Source organism: Cervus canadensis, chromosome 4 (assembly GCF_019320065.1).
Source record: "Cervus canadensis isolate Bull #8, Minnesota chromosome 4, ASM1932006v1, whole genome shotgun sequence".
Classification (NCBI taxonomy): Eukaryota; Metazoa; Chordata; class Mammalia; order Artiodactyla; family Cervidae; genus Cervus; species Cervus canadensis.
The window spans coordinates 50,123,326-50,142,030 of NC_057389.1; the positions used below are offsets into that span (position 1 = coordinate 50,123,326).

An 18,705-nucleotide genomic window follows, 5' to 3' on the forward strand; every position below is an offset into this window, starting at 1 on the left:
TAACGATCACTCATGTCAGAGATAGTCTTCATTCTTTCCTGTGGGATACACGATCACCCCCTCAGGACACATATAATATTCCTTCTTTGTCCCAGTTCCCACGCACAGTGTAAATCAGGGGATAGCAACAAACATAGCAGAATTGCTTCCCACATGCTGCTCTTCACTTTATCCAAAGCACTGCCAAAGTCATCATCTCATTTGATTCTCCTAATTATTGAGACAGACACAGCAGATATTATGTTCCTCTTTGATACAGATAATGGAACAATGGCTCAGAGACATTAAACAACTTTCACAAAATCATATAACCCATCTATGGCAAATCAAAAGCAGAGGTCAGGTGTCTGACCCTGAGGCCCACAGCCTGCCCACCATGTGGCACGGAATTTTGACTCTCATCGTAAATCAAGTGATGAGCACCTATTATGCCCAGAGAGGTAGCCCTGACACCTGACCATATCGTGGGAATAGTGGAAGGCTTCCATTCCCCTCCTTCATCCACTCTCACTACAGGTGACATCCTATCACTACCCATCTTCAAGGAATGGGAAAAAGAAAAGAGAGTTTCTGCTTTTCATTCTAGTAGCCTGATCACTAATACCTAGCTCTTCACACCATGTTTATAACTTGTTCATGCAATTTTGCCACCATGAAGCAAGAGCCTTGTAAGTAGTTACATTAAAGGAAATAGGCAAATAATATGCCTAATATGAGACTGCCATACAGGACCTATTCAAAACTATCAAATCCAACAGAATGCTCCTGAAGGGTTATAACAAGTCAAAAGACTTCATGACTCTGTAAGAGTAAATCCCCAAGGAAATCAGTATTTGAGAAAACTGATCTGACCTATAAGATTTTATAATTAGTATACAGTTGGTTTTCTACCAGTGCTACACAAAGCATGTTTTCCATCCAAGTTGTTGCTTCTCTGGTGAAGGTTCTTGGTGAAGAGAGACAGCTCAGACTCCGTTTAACTTCTTTGAGTCAAACAAGGAGACATCTATCTCAGAAGCATGACAAGCTGGAGCAACAGCATACATTTACTATCTGAAGCTATCTCTGATGTAGAAGCACAGTTCATACCAGTAGGAGGACCACATACCCTCACTCACCCAGGACAAACTGTGGTTATACCTGGTACCCCAATGTAATTACTAAAATTGTTCCATTTCCCTCTCAGGAGTGCCCAACGTGGATAAGCAATCATATGTTTACCCTGCAAATTAATATTCTTCCTGCTCTGTCATAGTAACCAAATAATGATAGCATTGAGTGATAAAGCATACACTTTGATCATTTTTTAATTTTTTAATTATACTCTCACACATTAAAAATAGAGATAATAACACAGAGTAGGACTTGGGAGGTCTAAGCTCTAGGCTTCACTGTACCATCAAATTATATACAATTAGTCTGTTGATGAACTGCTCTGTGTTTATTTTTCTCACTTATAAAATTCAGAGCTTAGACCAATTACCTGTAAGACCCTCTCAGAATTCTAAAATGTATCAGTCAATGTTAGGTGAACAACAGTTATTCATTGTATTGCTTTACTAGTGAACAAATAAAAGGTATGGTTTTTTTAAATAAAAGGTACTTTGTGTGTATGTGAGAAATGATCAGATTTGAGCAATATGGAAAAGCTGAGGTTTTGTACAACCTGAATGGCACTACAGAAATTCAGATTTACATAATCCTCTTCTTTTTCTTCTGCAGTTTCTGTTTCTATTCTTGTTCTTCTCTCTTGCCTTTATTCTATGGCCTTGATGTCAAGGTACCTCTTACAGGTAAGATTCCATTTAATTCTCAAAACGTGCTTCTAAGACTTATTTGATGAGAATGCTAGCATGTTACTATGTTCATGTTTTAAAAAAAAAATACATTTGGTATTTAAATGCCAGTCCTAAATACCATAAAATGAGAAATCAATCCAGTCCATTTGGGTGATTATTAAAGAAATGAAGCATGGTGAAAGTCAAGAATCTTTTTCTAGCTAAGTGTCTTGCTTTGGAAAGTCATGATGTCTGTGGATCTCTGAATTCTCATTGTAGCCTCTCATTACACTCAAAGAGTCACTTCTGTATCTACAAAGTGAAGAAACAGGAGTATGTTTTCAGTGTCTCCTCCAGCTTGAAAATTCTGCTCCTATAAATCTAACAAGTTAAAATGACTGATTTTTTTTTAACCCTTTCTCCTAGTTCATTTTCATCAGAATTCAGGAAACAGGATATTGAGGAAAATTGGATCTTGTTTTCAAATAAGATAATTTTCAATGTCAATTTAGAAAAAAAAATGAAGACTCACTATTATTATATTATCAAATCTATTTCTTGTAAGTAAAAAGAATCTTAGAGAGTGATTCCCAATTCTTGTAAAAATACAGAATTTAAAGCCTTACTACCAATTTAATGAAACAGATTATTGGACATGGAGATGAGACAGAGGATGAGAGAAGTGGAAAATAAGATTGATCTATATTTTTAAGAAGCTAACCAGGTGATTCTAATATCTACCCAGGTACAGAAAGCACAAACCTTAACACCATTACTTAAAAATAAAGAAGGGCTACCTGCTGTTCTAAGTCCATTTACCATGGTCTGTGTCTACTTTGGTTATCTTATTAAGTTATATTATGCAAGGATCTTTTCCCACCCCGTGTTACTTAACATTTTCTATAACAAGTTGAAAAATGGAAGAGAGATGCTTTCTGTCTCTGGGTATCAACTTTGTTACCTGGATGTGGAGCAGGAAAGCATGATCTGACACAAGGAAAAAGTAAAGCAGAAGTGCCCAGCAGGTTGTGTCCTTATAGAACCAACTCCCTGGCCTTGTTCCTTACTCCAAAAGATTTTCTTTTAAGACTGAAAATCATCCTTTGTCTGACAAAAAGAGTAGTAGCCTTGCAGCACGTAAAGAAGAGGACTTAGTCTCCTAAACTGAATGAGAATATCTAAAGAAAAATGGGCAAGGTTCTCTAGAAAAGGATCAAAATGGCCAGAGCATCAGCAAACAAGCAGTTCCCACCCCCAAATAACAATCAATCAACGAGGCAAATGAAGTTCAGTGAGGCACAAGTACTACGTGGTGTTGGGAAGAAAAATCAAACCTCGTAAACTCGTAAATACTAGCTAGAAAAGGAGTAAATTTGGACATTAATATCAGTAATGGCTAACAGCTACGTGCTAGATGCTGTTCTAAGTAATAGATACATTAATCCTCACAAATCCCTCTTAGCAAGTAGGTATTGCTTTTCTTTCTTTTTTTTTTTTTGCAATTGGAAAACTGCAGCATGTGACTTTCCTAGGACCATATAGCTACAGTGGACAGGTGTAGGATTTGTACCCAGGCAGCCTCATGCCAGAGTCCACTTTTAACCGTGTTGTGCCTGACACGTGAAAGAGGCCTTTCTCTCACATTCTGAGCATCACTTGGGTTTATATATATCAGCAATCAGAGGTGTCTTCTATGATCTGTATACTAACTACTACATAGTTCTTGGGATTTAAAATTGCTGTATGCTCATCCCCCATACCTTTTCCCAATTTTTTTGAGGGATATACAAAATTTGATTTGCTTTTCCTCCAGAGTAGCACATAATTGATGCTTTGTAATGATCAAATGAAAAAAAATATAATTATAATTAATAATAATAGTATAACAAATTCCTGGTATCATGAATCTGGATAATATAAAATTCATACAGGAAAAAGTCTGAGTAGTTTAACATGTATGGCTTTGAAGTTAAATATACTATTAAATTTTAATCCTGCCATATACTAGCGTGTCATGGTAGGTTTAGACCAAAATTAGGTTTCCTGTTCCATGAAATGATTTTGACTGTATTAACTACATCATGGTATTGTGTTGAAAGAATTAAATAAGATTATCCTTATAAAGGATTTGCCACATTGACTGGCACATGTTTCAGTAATCAGCAACTCTTAGCTATTATTATGAAAAAGTTGGCTATCACATGTACTGAGTTTGCAGATTTACAAGTTTGAGAATAAAACCTCTAATACTGCCAAGTACAATAATTTAGGAACTAAACCAAAATGAATAGTTACCTTTTCATCTTTCTCTTCAGAGAATAATCTGGCTTTAAATAATACAAGTGAATAAGACATTACTGGCAAGTGATTAATTCTACTTATATGCCCAAAGCAGGCGAGACAGAGGAAGGAGGAAGTAAGGAAGAAAAGGGCTTCACTTATTAGCAGGTAGCAAAAGCATACTGTAAATAACCATACAAATATTTGTCCTATTAATGATTTATATTCTATCCTGTTCTTAAACCAAAGACTAACTTAAATAATACATAAAGATAGCTACCTTAAAATGAAATGACTTATGCTTCTTTCCTTTTAGCAATTACCTAAGTCATTTTTGTCCGGGATGGTCTAGAAGCTGTTGCAGGCTCCCAAGAAGGTACCCTTACTGCTTTCAGTGGTTGCTGACTAAATAGCTCAGTCCCATGCATTAGTTGGGACTTCTACCTTAAGGGCTTCCCTGGTAGCTCAGCTGGTAAAGAGTCCGCCTGCAATGCAGGAGAACCCGGTTCGATTCCTGGGTCAGGAAGTTCCCCTGGAGAAGGGATAGACTACCCACTCCAGTATTCTTGGGCTTCCCTGGTGGCTCAGTTGGTAAAAAATCTGCCTGCAAAGAGGGAGACCTGGGTTCAATCCCTGGGTCAGGAAGATCCCCTGGAGGAAGGCATGGCAACTCACTACAGTATTCTTGCCTGGAGAATCCCCGTGGACAGAGAACCCCCATAGCCTGGCGGGCTAGTCTATGAGGACGCAAAGAGTCAGACACGACTGAGTGACTAAGCACAGCAAAGGGGAACCCCACATAGTTTCAGGAGATACCATGTGCTCATGCATTCATTTTTTCCTTCCAGTTTTATTGTGATATAATTGACATACAACATTGTATAAGTTTAAGGTGTATGGCATGATGATTTGATTTACATACATTTTGAAATAACTACCACAGTAAATTTAGTGAACATCTACAAAATTAAAGAAATAGAAAATGTTTTTATTGCAATGAGAATTATTAGGATTTGCTCTCTTAACAACTTTTATGTACAATTACATTAATTATATTTATTGTGTTGTTTGTAATATCCCTAGTACTTATTTATCTTATGACTGGTAGTCTGTATAATAGCTTTTGACTATTCATCCAGTATCCCTTCCCTCTACTCCTCACCTCAGGTAACCTCAAATCCAGTCTCTTTCTCTATGAGTTTGTTTATAGAGAAGAGAGGTGCGCACACCTAATGCATCTTTATACACATTCAGATTCAGTTCAGATCAGTTCAGTCTCTCAGTCGTGTCCGACTCTTTGCGACCTCGTGAATCGCAGCACGCCAGGCCTCCCTGTCCATCACAAACTCCCGGAGTTTACTCAAACTCATGTCCATCCAGTCGGTGATGCCATCCAGCCATCTCATCCTCTGTCATCCCCTCCTCCTCCTGCCCCCAGGTCTTTTCCAGAGAGTCAACTTTTCGCATGAGGTGGCCAAAGTATTGGAGTTTCAGCTTCAGCATTAGTCCTTCCAACGAACACCCAGGACTGATCTCTTTTAGGATGGACTGGTTGGATCTCCTTGCAGTCCAAGGGACTCTCAAGAGTCTTCTCCTACACCACAGTTCAAAAGCATCCATTCTTTGGCGCTCAGCTTTCTTCACAGTCCAACTCTCACATCCATACATGACCACTGGAAAAACCATAGCCTTGACTAGACAGACCTTTGTTTGCAAAGTAATGTCTCTGCTTTTTAATATGCTATCTAGGTTGGTCATAACTTTCCTTCCAAGGAGTAAGCATCTTTTAATTTCATGGCTGCAGTCACCATCTGCAGTGATTTTGGAGCCCAAAAAAATGAAGTCTGACACTGTTTCCACTGTTTCCCCATCTGTTTGCCATGAGGTGATGGGACCAGATGCCATGATCTTAGTTTTCTGAATGTTGAGTTTTAAGCCAACTTTTTCACTCTCACTTTCATCCAACACATTCAGATTAGTTCTCTTCTTTACTGAGGACAATGGGAATATTATAGGGCTGCACTGGTGGCTCAGGCAGTAAAGAATCTGCCTGCAGTGTAGGAGATCTGGGTTCAATCCCTGGTAGGGAAGATCCCCTGGAGCAGGAAATGGAAGCCCACTCCAGCATTCTTGCCTGGGAAATCCCATGGAGAGAGGAACTTGGGGGCTACAGTCCATGGGGTTGCAAAGCATCGGACATGACTGAAGTGACTGAGCGTGCGCTCCTTTGTGCCAGCACCACCCATCTCTATGCCTTTTTGGTACCTACACCTCCCTCCCACAGTATACTCTCATCCCAGTCTCTGTACTTCCTTCCTACTCACTTTCCTGTGACTCGGTCACTCTTTCATCTCAGTCTGATCTGGCCTTTGGGAATGAACCAAGTGATTCTGCAAATATGAGTTCCAAATACTTTTGACTTGCACCTATGGCAGAAATTTCTTTGAATCTCTGATTTGCCTCTGTATGTGAACTGGAAGCATCCTTAAGATACTACATGCCTCCTTTTCCACCAGTTTGGATCTTGGCCACCATTTCTGGGGTACCATTAAATTCTGCTACAGAATTAGTATCTTTACTTTATAGATGGGGAAATTAAGCCTTGGAGAACTTAAATGGCTTTTTCATGGAAATTCCATTTTCTCCATCCATGCCGTTCAGACTCTAAAGGTCACGTCCTTATGCAGTACATGATAAAATGTCCTCTGTGCCATTTTCTGGTTTTTCTTAGAGGAGTGTATTATGTCCTAAGCTTCTACCCAAGCAAAAACCCAGATACATAGAATTAAAGAGGGATGGACCTAGAAGTATTGACTGGCCCAGTCCAGGGAAATGTCTTTTCAGAGATACTCTGGGGTCAAACAGGAAACCTGTGTAGCAAAATTCCCAGGGAATCCTCAGATCAGGACTTTGGGATAGAGACTGTCTGCCATTAAACAATGTTGTTGGAGAGAAATTTTGATATACAAGTAAGTCAGTGAAAGGCGTAGACAGACCTGCTTTTAAAGTAATATTTCATGTGAGCAACAAGGGCTTCCGTTCAGTTCAGTCACTCAGTCGTGTCCGACTCTTTGCGACCCCATGGACTGCAGCATGCCAGGCTTCCCTGTCCATCACCAACTCCTGGAGCTTGCTCAAATTCATGTCCACTGAGTCAGTGATGCCATCCAACCATCTCATCCTCTGTCATCCCCTTCTCCTCCTGCCTTCAGTTCTTTCCCAACAAGGGCTTAATTTCCAAAATATACAGAGCTCATACAACTTAACAGCAATAGCCTCCCCAAAAAGAAATTGAGAATGGGTGGAAGACATAAATAGACAATTCTGCGAAGAAGACATATGAATGGCAAATAAGCACTTGAAAAGATGCTTAGCATCACTAATTAATAGAGAAATGCAAATCAAAACTACAGTGGGGTGCCACCTCCTTCCCATGAGAATGTCCATCATTAAAAAGTCTACAAATAACAAATTTTGGAAAGGATGTGGCAAAGAGGGAACCCTCTTACACTATTCCTGAAGGAGGAAATGGCAACCCACTCCAATATTCCTGCCAGGATAATCCCATGGACAGAGGAGCCTGGCGGGCTACAGTCCATGGGTTCACAAAGAGTTGGACATGACTTAGCAACAGTACGCACTCATGCCTACACTATTAGTGGGGATTTAAATAGGTACAGCCACTATAGAAAACAGTAAAAATATTCTCAAAACTCTAAAAATAGAGTTGCCATATGATCCAACAATCCCACTCCTGGGCATGTATCCAGACAAAATTATAAGTCGAAAAGATATATGAACCCCAGTGTTGATAGCAGCACTATTTACAATAGCCAAGATATGGAAGCAATGTAAATGTCCATCAACAGATGAATGGATAAAGAAGATGTGGTATATATACACAATGGAATATTACTCAGCCATCAAAAAGAATGAAATAATGCCATTTGCAGCAACATGGATGGACCTAGAGATTCTCATACTAAGCAAAGTAAGTCAGAAAGAAAAAGACAAATACCATGTAATATCACTTACATGTGGGTTCTAAAATACAAATCAAATTAACATATCTACAGAACAAAAACAGACTCAGAGAGAGAACAGGCTTATGGTTGCCAAGGGGATTGGTAATTAGGGGAGGGAAGGAATGGGAGTTTGGGATTAGCAGAGGCAAACTATTATATATAAGATGGATAAGCAACAAGATCCTACTATATAGCACAGGAAATAATATTTAATATCCTGTGACAAAACATAATGGGAAAGAACATAAAATATATGTGTGTATATATTATAGATATACATACACATACATCTGAGTCACTTTGCTGTACAGAATAAATTAATACAACATTGTAAATCAACTATACTTCAATAACATTTTTAAAGATTAAATTTAAAGTAATATCTTAGTTGAACTTCTGAAGGCATTGGCTTAGAAAGTCCCAGAGAAAAAGACAATATTGATAATAGCTAATATTTTAGGCCACTTAATATGAGACAAGAACTGTTAATTGCTTTACATGCATTACGTTGCAGCAACCCTTGAAATAGACATTTCTATTCTCTCATTTTAAAGGAAAGAAATTAAGCTTAGAGACTTTCTTTACATAACACGCACAAGATTATACTGTTTCAAGACGTGGTAAAGAATAAAAAATGGTTTTTTTTTTTTAATTTAAAAAAAAAGAATTTGTGCTTTTTTTCCTGTTTCCGCTATTGACTGAAATGACGATTAAAGAATTTCTCCCTCTGTTTTACAGAGAAACCGAAAACACGGATAAGACCGCAGAAAAGCAAATACTTCTAAACCTTCAAAGATGGCAGAAATGCTTACAGCAGTGAAAGGGAGATCAAAAGCTAAGACCCATCCTGTAGCCAGGACTACACCTGTGTATTTTAAAGCCATTATTCAAGGTTTCTTACTTGACAGTTCCTACATGACCCTGTTGAAAATCTACAATATATGCTGCATTTAACGAAACATGTATATGTCAAACCAGAAGGAAAGAACTATAGACATATATTGTGTGAAAGAAACAATTCAGCAAGGGAAACAGTTTCAGCAGATCAAGCAAAGATGTGTCTTGGGCATGGAACCAAAGTTACAAAGAAACATTCTACCCCTGCTGTGCAGGGGGGGTCATTTTAATGTAACACCACACCCCATGGAAATACTAGTCCTGAAATAAACATCATTAAAAAAAAAATCAAAACAGAAAGATAAGGGGGGTGGGGATCGAAGCACGAGGAATACCTATGAGGAGCTGTTTACAATAAAATGTTTGATTTGAAAAGTCTGGTTTCTTACTACAGGGATTTGCTTTTCTGTCTTTATTATTGTTTAAACCTCAGGAACAGAGACATCTGCAATGTGAGTGAGAAGAAAAACAGTGTCCGGTTTTTCTGCAAACAGTGGAGCTTGTGGAATGCATTCCACACATGACAGATGAGAAGTGGATCACAGTGACCCCGACTAAACTGGCAACCAATGTGAAGGATCCAGGCGAATGCAACATAAGATGCATAAAAGCAGATGCTTCCTTGGCCTTCTGTGGTCCTCCAAGAACAACAAAGTGATCTCATTCTTATTGAAAATTAAGAAGATGATGCTCTAGATCACAAGCTCCCTGACTTAGTTCTGTCTAAGAATGCCACCGACTATAGGGCCAGAGGCATCTCTGAATCTTTCCATTTCCAAAATACTGGTCTTCAAATGGCTGCTTAAAATTGCCTGCAAATAACATGTGATTTGATACAAATAGAGGCGATAAGTAAACTTCTATCAACAAATGAGTTTTCCACAGAGATGTGACTATTAAGTGAAAATATGATTATTTTTAGAAGTATCCTGATATGCTTAGAGCATTCTGACCTCTTGTCATTTAGACTGATAATTTTTTTTTCCCAGAGATATGACAGCAACAAGGTAGCTCTACTTTTTTATATAAAAGTAACGTTGTGTTACTGATAAGGTCATTTTCTACCATAGACAATTAGAAGACTGGTACTTTTCCTAAGTTATGTAATACTGAGTCTTAGATTCAGCTCTGAGAGCAAATAAAAGTTCCTGAAAAGCTAATTTTAGCCTCATTTACTGTAGATAACAAAACAGCCTCAATTTTTCAAATTGTCAAGATTTTATTTACAGGGCTAGCATTCCCATGCATTAAGAATGTGTGTAGGGAGCCAGAAACTCTTTCTATGAAATGCTACACAAGTCCTTCCACACGTGGATTCAGTATCTTACTCTTCAGTTTTGGCGCTGGCATTTTTAAAGCCAGAACAGTAACTGAAAAAAGTACAATTAAAGCTACAATGCAGGGGTCCCACTTTTTGTTCTTATATTTACTGCTGACCCAGGTATCTTTGGCCCAGTCACTTAACCTCTCTGTGCCTCAGTTTCCTCATCTGCAAAATGAGGTTAAAATGCTTTTTCATAAGGTTTTTCTTTCTTTCTTTTTTGCAATTCTGGAACAAGAGGTGCTTAAAGTAGCACAAAGTGCTTTGTAATTATGATGACTGCTATATCTGACTTTCTTGTGGTTGTTGAGAAAAAGAGTCCCCTGCGTAATAAAATAGTGCTTCAGTTTCATTCACTCTAAGCACCGCGGTACTGAAGCTTTCCAGTCAATTACTAGCAATAAAGATTGAGCGATCCAGAACTAGGAGCTCTAATCACCTATAGTAAATAAATCATTTTCATGCTATTTAACAAGATAGAAGAATGTGTCATTTCAGCGAGAAGCATCTTCTAGCTCCCCTTACTGCATATGCATGCCAAAATACAGAAGTCCTCCCTCATCATAAGAGAGCCAGCCATGAAATTAAGGTTTGGAGTGAACTGAGAGTATCACATAATTAGTCTGATGGATATCCCTTTCATCTGGGGGGAGGTCTTGTAAATGTCCTACTGGGGATGTACAGTGTAACCATCCTTCTGCTGGATTCTCTGTTCAATAGGTAGTTTCCATATGAAGTATGAAGAGTACGTTCACTGTGCAAGCAATGTAAAAAAGGGTGCTACTACAGTTTGTGACCCAACACTTTCAAATCTCAGAATGTATGGAAGAGGATAAATTACTCTCCCATATTTTAGATGACTTTTCTCTTCCATTGGCCATCCCAGGGTGCATCTGAGTAAATTCAGACTCCATCTGCTCCACCAAACCTACTTCCTTCCTCTTAATCTTGCTTTTCCCACCAAGAAACTTGTAGGTTAAATTTTATATTCAAGCACTGATTATGGTTCGGGTGATCAGAAATACTTATTGAAATAATGTAGCTTAGTCAGGTACCTTATCTGCTATAAATTGGATTGTGTCACATACACAAAGTCATACAAGAGCAATCCCCATGAGTATGACCATCTAAGCAGCTTTAGATATGTTTAGGGAAAATGCAAGGGAAAAAAAAGAATTCTTTCTTTTTGCTTAAGATCGAGGAGGTTAATAAATTTCTCTAAGATTTTAAGCTAACAGATGATATTTTTACCACACTTTACTCATGACCTTCAAAATTAACAAATCTTTGAGTAAGGCTAAATATTTTGTTAATGCGTTTCCACAATTATAAAAACCATCAGCAAAATTGTACATGTATTTTCCAGTCACTTGTAGATCCAAGGAAATGGACCATATCCAGATGAATGCTTCCCTTGCATGTCATGATCAGCAAGAGTAAAAAGTGTCTCAACAGTTGAGAGGTTGACTGTGGCTCTACTTCTTACAGAGATCAGATGATCCCCACTCCAATCTTCAATACCTAATTTCTTCATCTTAGCTATCCTGACATATTTGGCCAATGAATGAGGAACAATCAGAACAGCATTCTTCAGGGTTCATTTTACTTAACTTTTCCTAAAGCCTTCATTTCTTGGAAAATAAACATAACTGAAAATATTAAAAAATAGTTTGAGATAAAATGAAAGCCCCAATTTAGCATAACTATTCAGAACAGGAAAAGTTTCACAAGAAAGGAAAAATAAATTGAAGACTATATTTGACTATAAAACCAGAAAGTATCAACAGATGCTGAATTGGCTGTCTAATTTTTTTTTAACACCACCCAAGTTTTGTTTTAGGTAACACTAGAATTTGCTAAAATAAGCTACAAAATCCCTTTTAATTTATGTCATATAAATGAAATTTTTGCCAATAGTGAAGTTTTAGTGGTAGAAGAATAAATCTTGCTTTGTATTAAAAAAAAAAAAAAAAAAAAACACTGCCCATATAGGCAGCGTGTATCTTCAGGAGGACAGAGATGATGTAGGGCTCATGGGTCATCACTGAAGTAGAACAAGTGTATTCTCCATTAGTAATAGAACAAATAAACTTTTGCCAACTGATTTTTGCTACAGTATTTTATTTCAACTTACTTTGGTGATTTTTAGTTTAAAATAAATCTCTGGCCAACTTGTTCTTTTTTGCCTATTGATTGTCAACTTTTTTTGTAAGCCCATTGTGTAATTCATGTATTCAATGTCTTCAACTTAATTCGTAAGTTCATTGTTTTAAAAATGAAGCATGTCTTTTTAACCTTCCTAGGTTTTCATGGAAATTGTAAAAATAATATTCATCAGTTCTGTGCTGATGCAAAATAACTGGATCTTGTGTGTTATATTACATCAAAATAGATGCACAGCATAGACATTTTAAAAAAATATTTAATTGCATTTTTTATCTGTCAAAATAGATTGGCAGCATAGACATTTTGTTTTTTAAATATTTAATGGTATTTCTTGATCTGTCAAAGAATGGCACAGCATATATATATATTCATATATATATATATGAATGTGTATATATATACTTATCTACTATACTGAAATAGTTCAGTATAACTTGAGAGATCAGTCATCAGAGCAAGTCTTGGATGACTGTCGTGAGCTGATGTTTCCAGGATGGCCCAATCCTCCCCTTAAGTGGACTCCCCCTTTCTAAAAGGAAGAAAGTAGGGCACAAGGTCTTGAGCACCAAACACTTCCATCCTGTTCACCTGCCTTGTCATTTCTATATAATATACTGTCTTAAGACTGAGCCTCAGGCATTGTGGCAAGAGGATTCAGACATAATAGAAGCTGGAGTTAACATTCTCTGTGATCCCATTTTAATCCTGGGCAGAGCAGATTCGCATTCCTTTACTGCCTTTAGTTTGGCAGTTTAGTTCTTTCTAAACAAGTCTTTTATTATTGAGAGTTTAAGTCCAATGTTTAGCCAAAATCGCTAAAGATAAACTTCAAGGGGCAATGTGGCAAAAATAGAAGGATTGTAATTTGCTATATTCAACCTAGTATACCAAACTCAGAAGTACAGGTAGTTGGTTGGGTGAAGTTCCCTCTTTTTATCTTTGTAGTTTTGCATTGAGGTCTTTCTTCCCATGCTTATATTTCCATCCTTGTGATATCAAAGTTCTGTATGGTGAGAGTGCTGTAGATGAACAACTTGGAGTCTAAATTTGCTTACAGTCAAGCCTCCATGATCTCACTGTAGTGTGGATGAAGCAGTTTCCCAAAACAAGGTCCCCAGCATCCAGTGGTAATAGCAGTCACTTATATTTGATTGATAAGTCACAAAATGTGCCTATTTTCCCCCCTTAACCATAACTTCCCACAATGAGGCAGATCACAACCCAAACACTTTTATAAATATGTGATGTAGATATATACACATATATAGTCTGTATATAGTATGATGGTGTGAGTGCTCACAGAATGTGTACTTCTGTCCTAGGACTGAGGAATTGGGAAGTGGTTTTCTGAGGCTGCTGGGTAACTCATTTTTTGTTCAGCGTCTGATATCTGTGTTCTTCCCCTCCTTGCTTGTCTCTCCTCCCTTTTTTCCACCTTCTGTCCATTACTACTATTCCCTGTTTCTGACTGAAGCAAAGAACTACTCCTTGGCTTTCCAATTACTCAGACCTGCCAACTAGCCTTCTAATAATGCCAGTGGTCTTCTGGAAAGAGCAACAGAATCCAGCACAATCTACAGTATTAACATTAGTCCAAAGTCCCATATTTGTATCCACTAACAATCTCATTCCAAAAAGGGTTCATGCCCACTTGAACTTTCAAGATCCAATTTTGCAGGGACTCAGTAGGACTTAGGTAGTAGGGTGTGGTACAACCAATGCACAGGAATACGTAATTCCCCGGGTATCTACTGCGTTAATACAGCCAGGGGAGTCGATTTCTCAGAGCTTTCATTCAATCATCTGCTTCAGTTGGGGTTCTTTCTCTCCATCTCATTAGCATGACTCCATTGATTGTTTCAGTGCTTGTTTATTAATGGAAGAAAAATATAAACTGAGTTTCACCAGAATGACCCTTTGAAGTACACTGAACATGTACATGTACTGTATGTATTACCGTAGAGATTGGAACCAACTTATTGTATGTAAAGTTTTATGAATGGTTATTTTATAATTTATGTATTTAATATAGGAATCAATAAGCTCTGGTGTTTTAGTTTATATAAAAATAAAAAAACTGCATTTTTAAAAACTTTACCTTCATTGTCCATACGTTTTCATTTTATGTGTGTGTGTGTGTGCGCGCTCAGTCATGTCTGACTCTTTGCGACACCATGTACTGCGGCTCACCAGACTGCTCTGTCCATGGAATTTTCCAGGCAAGAATACTGAAGCGAATTGCCATTTCTTTGTCTGGGGGATCTTCCCAACCCAGGGATCCAACTTGCATCTCTTGCATCTCCTGTATTAGCATGTGGGTTCTTTACTTAAGCTAGTTTTGAAAAACGGGATGAGGGAAATCAGGGTTATTCCTATAATGTCAGAGAACAAACTCTATATCAAAGATGGTAAATAGATTTCTTCTCATCTATACACTCTGAACTTTTTATTGTACCTGCCAAGGGGCACCGTGGTGAGGAGTCCAAGGTAGAATTTACATTCATGAGAGATCTATGCTCATTAGCATGCCTGCTCTGAATACAGTTGGGGGAAGAATCTTGCCAGCTGTTTGTCATTCTTATCTAGCTATTACTTCTTTTCCTTTATTAACCTTTTTCTCTCCCTTGTAGACCCACTAGATATAACAAGTTAACAGGAGTCTGTTATATGAGCATCCCTCACGTGTCCATCCCTGTGGTCTGGTATGAATAGTCGACACTCAAAGAGCTTACAGTTTGTGTGAGAAACAACCCATGCATACATGAAACAAACAATAGGGTACAACAATTACAATTCAACCTCTCAGTCATGTCCGACTCTTTGCAACCCTATGAACCGCAGGACGCCAGGCCTCCCTGTCCATCACCAACTCCTGGAGTTTACTCAAACTCATGTCCATTGAGTCAGTGATGCCATCCAACCATCTCATTCCCTGTCATCCCCTTCTCCTGCCCTCAATTCTTCCGAGCATCAGGGTCTTTTCAAATGAGTCAGCTCTTCACATCAGGTGGCCAAAGTATTGGAGTTTCAGCTTCAGCATCAGTCCTTCCAATGAACACCTAGGACTGATTTTCTTTAGGATGGACAGGTTTGATTTCCTTGCAGTCCAAGGGACTCTCAAGAGTCTTCTCCAACACCACAGTTCAAAAGCATCAATTCTTCGGCGCTCAGCTTTCTTTAGAGTCCAACTCCCATATCCACATGACTACTGGAAAAACAATAGCCTTGACTAGATGGACCTTTGCTGACAAAGTAATGTCTCTGCTTTTTAATATGCTGTCTAGGTTGGTCATAACTTTCCTTCCAAGGAGTAAGCATCTTTTAATTTCATGGCTGCAATCACCATCTGCAGTGATTTTGGAGCCCACAAAAATAAAGTCAGCCACTGTTTCCACTGTTTCCCCATCTATTTGCCATGAAGTGATGGGACTGGATGCCATGATTTTAGTTTTCTGAATGTTGAGCTTTAAGCCAACTTTTTCACTCTCCTCTTTCACTTTCATCAAGAGGCTTTTTAGTTCGTCTTCACTCTCTGCCATAAGGGTGGTGTCATCTGCATATCTGAGGTTATTGATATTTCTCCTGGCAATCTTGATTCCAGCTTGTGCTTCTTCCAGCCCAGCGTTTCTCATGGTGTGCTCTGCATATAAATTAAATAAGCAGGGTGACAATATACAGCCTTGACGTACTCCTTTTCCTATTTGGAACCAGTCTGTTGTTCCATGTCCAGTTCTAATTGTTGCTTCCTGACCTGCATACAGGTTTCTCAAGAGGCAGATCAGGTGGTCTGATATTCCCATCTCTTTCAGAATTTTCCACAGTTTATTCTGAGCCACACAGTCAAGGCTTTGGCATAGTCAATAAAGCAGAAATAGATGTTTGTCTGGAACTCTCTTGCTTTTTCGATGATCCAATGGATGTTGGCAATTTGATCTCTGGTTCCTCTGCCTTTTCTAAAACAAGCTTGAACATCTGGAAGTTCACAGTTCATGTATCGCTGAAGCCTGACTTGGAGAATTTTGAGCATTACTTTACTAGTGTGTGAGATGAGTGCGATTGTGCGGTAGTTTGAGCATTCTTTGGCATTGCCTTTCTTTGGGACTGGAATGAAAACTGACTTTTTCCAGTCTTGTGACCACTGCTGAGTTTTCCAAATTTGCTGACATATTGAGTGCAGCACTTTCACAGCATCATCTTTTAGGATTTGAAATAGCTCAACTGGAATTCCATCACAAAGTGAGGTATAACTTTATAGGTCACTATTGAGAACAATTAAAATTAAGGTTAGTCTTTGGGGGTTGGCTTGAAAAATCCTTACTAAGAATGGTTCTCCTTTCAGGTGCAACTTCTTATCTTTAACTGGCAAAAATTGTCACTCATCAGTTCATCACCAAGTCCTCTTACCTGTCCATAGGAACCATTTCTGTGCCATGTCAAATCCCTAAAACAGAGAATAAGACATTACCGCAGTCCTCAAGACATCACATCTACATCACCTGATGAAGACTTACAACTGCCTGAGTCTATGAGAAAGGTACCAAGCATATCAGCATGCCATGATTCTGTTATTGTTATGAATTCTGTCTAATGTTACAAATGAAAACCTCTGTTTTGATGAACTCCAATTCTGGTATATCACTCAAATATGCGATCATGTCAACAGCTCAGCTGACTTCTTCTAGCTCCAGAATTTGGAAGTACCCCATGTTGGAGTAGGGAATGGCAACTCACTCCAGTATTCCTACTTGGAAAACTCCATAGACAGAGAAGCCTGGCAGGCTGCACTCCATGGGGTCGCAGAGTCAGATACAATTGAGCAACTGAGTATGCATGCATGCATTGTCTTTTGGAGACATTAATAGGGGTAAGGACACTTCCTATCTAGTGCCAATTGGACAACATCCACTCAGTTCATGCAAAGCCCACACAAAGAGACTCCTCTTACGGGCTCAGTCCACAGAGCTCTGCCTCTGACCTACAGGTGAGACACTGTCATGGGGTGCAGATGTGTGGTAAAGTGCTTACCTACCCCATGGGTAGAAACTTGTGCCCAGTGGCTGATAAAGAATGCTTATTTTACTTAAGCTGGTTTGTAGTTACATATGGAATGTGAGAGTGGATGATGAAGACTTTTTTACTCACTGAAAATGCTCCAAATAAAGATGTGTTTAACAAATGCATTTTTGCATGCAGATACACATATATGTAGGACATCATTGGCTTTGGCCAATAGGCTCTATAACAAAGAGGTATTGGGACTCTGTACCTATAATTACTGTAAAAATATTGAGAACAAGGGCCACTGCATCTTATTCATCTTTGTAAAGCTCCACATGATACTCTTTTTTAGAATTTAGAAGGAGTTTGCACCTCTAATCCTCTTCCTCTATGTTACCCCTCCCCCATCTCTTTTCCCACTTGCAACCACTAACTTGTTCTCTGTGAGACTGTTTCTGTTTTGTTATACTCATTTGTTTTATTTTTTAGAAGAGTGTCACTTCTCATTTGGACGGTAAAAGAGGGCTCCATGAGCATGGAAATAGGTAAACTGGGCCATTTTTTGGAAAGTTATTTTATTGTTGTTGCTGGGTTTTTGTTGGTTGGTTTTTTTATTTCTTCCTTTTGTTACCTTATTTTTTGAACAATAATTCTGGCCCATAAACCAAACACTTTTCAGAAAACAGGCAAGAAGACAAAAACACTCCCTACTCGCTTCCCTTATCCTGCTGCTGAAGTTCTCTATTCCCCTGTATTCTACTCTCTGCCCACAGGAGGGAAGCATTTGTCTAGAAGTCCAGGGAAGAAGTGTCAGCGCAAGAAAATCTGAGGTTGATTTTATGGGGCATTTTAACCCTTGGTTGTGTGTTTCTCTTCCACATGTCCATATGAAAGCAATAATCTAAATATAAATACTGTCTTGTCTGCTCTTTTGACATGGTTTTTTACTATCTTGGGTTTTTTTCAGTCTATACTTCAGAGAAGCTGAATTGTTGTCTTTCCCTGAGGCAGCAAATTCATTTGCAAACACAAAGGCTGAGGGAAGTTTGCACCCTATTACACAGTCTCCAAATATTCCAGGCTTGCTAAGACTCCAGACGAAAAGGGTCAAGGCAGTTCATCAGATTCCCTTCCTAATTCTCAACTTCATAAGCAAGTTCTTCCCAGAGCACAGACAAAAGGAAGGTATGTTATTATGTCTAGAGTTGCTCTATGTGAATGCACCTGAATTTTTTTAAAT

At 38.5% G+C, this 18,705-nt stretch overlaps 1 protein-coding gene across 5 annotated transcripts in view; it reads left to right on the forward strand.

The window, feature by feature from the left end:
- JAKMIP2 (janus kinase and microtubule interacting protein 2) overlaps positions 1 to 9,355 on the forward strand; it is a 186,543-nt gene extending 177,188 nt beyond the window's left edge. For 4 of the 5 annotated variants that reach the window (XM_043465065.1, XM_043465060.1, XM_043465062.1 and 1 more), the window contains 2 exons: positions 1,723 to 1,793; positions 8,822 to 9,355. In XM_043465065.1, coding sequence (XP_043321000.1) covers positions 1,723 to 1,773 — 51 coding nt within the window. In that variant the 3' untranslated portion in view covers positions 1,774 to 1,793; positions 8,822 to 9,355. The remainder of the gene's footprint in view (positions 1 to 1,722; positions 1,794 to 8,821) is intronic. The other variant, XM_043465064.1, reaches the window with a different exon arrangement.
- The last annotated feature ends 9,350 nt before the right edge of the window (positions 9,356 to 18,705 follow it).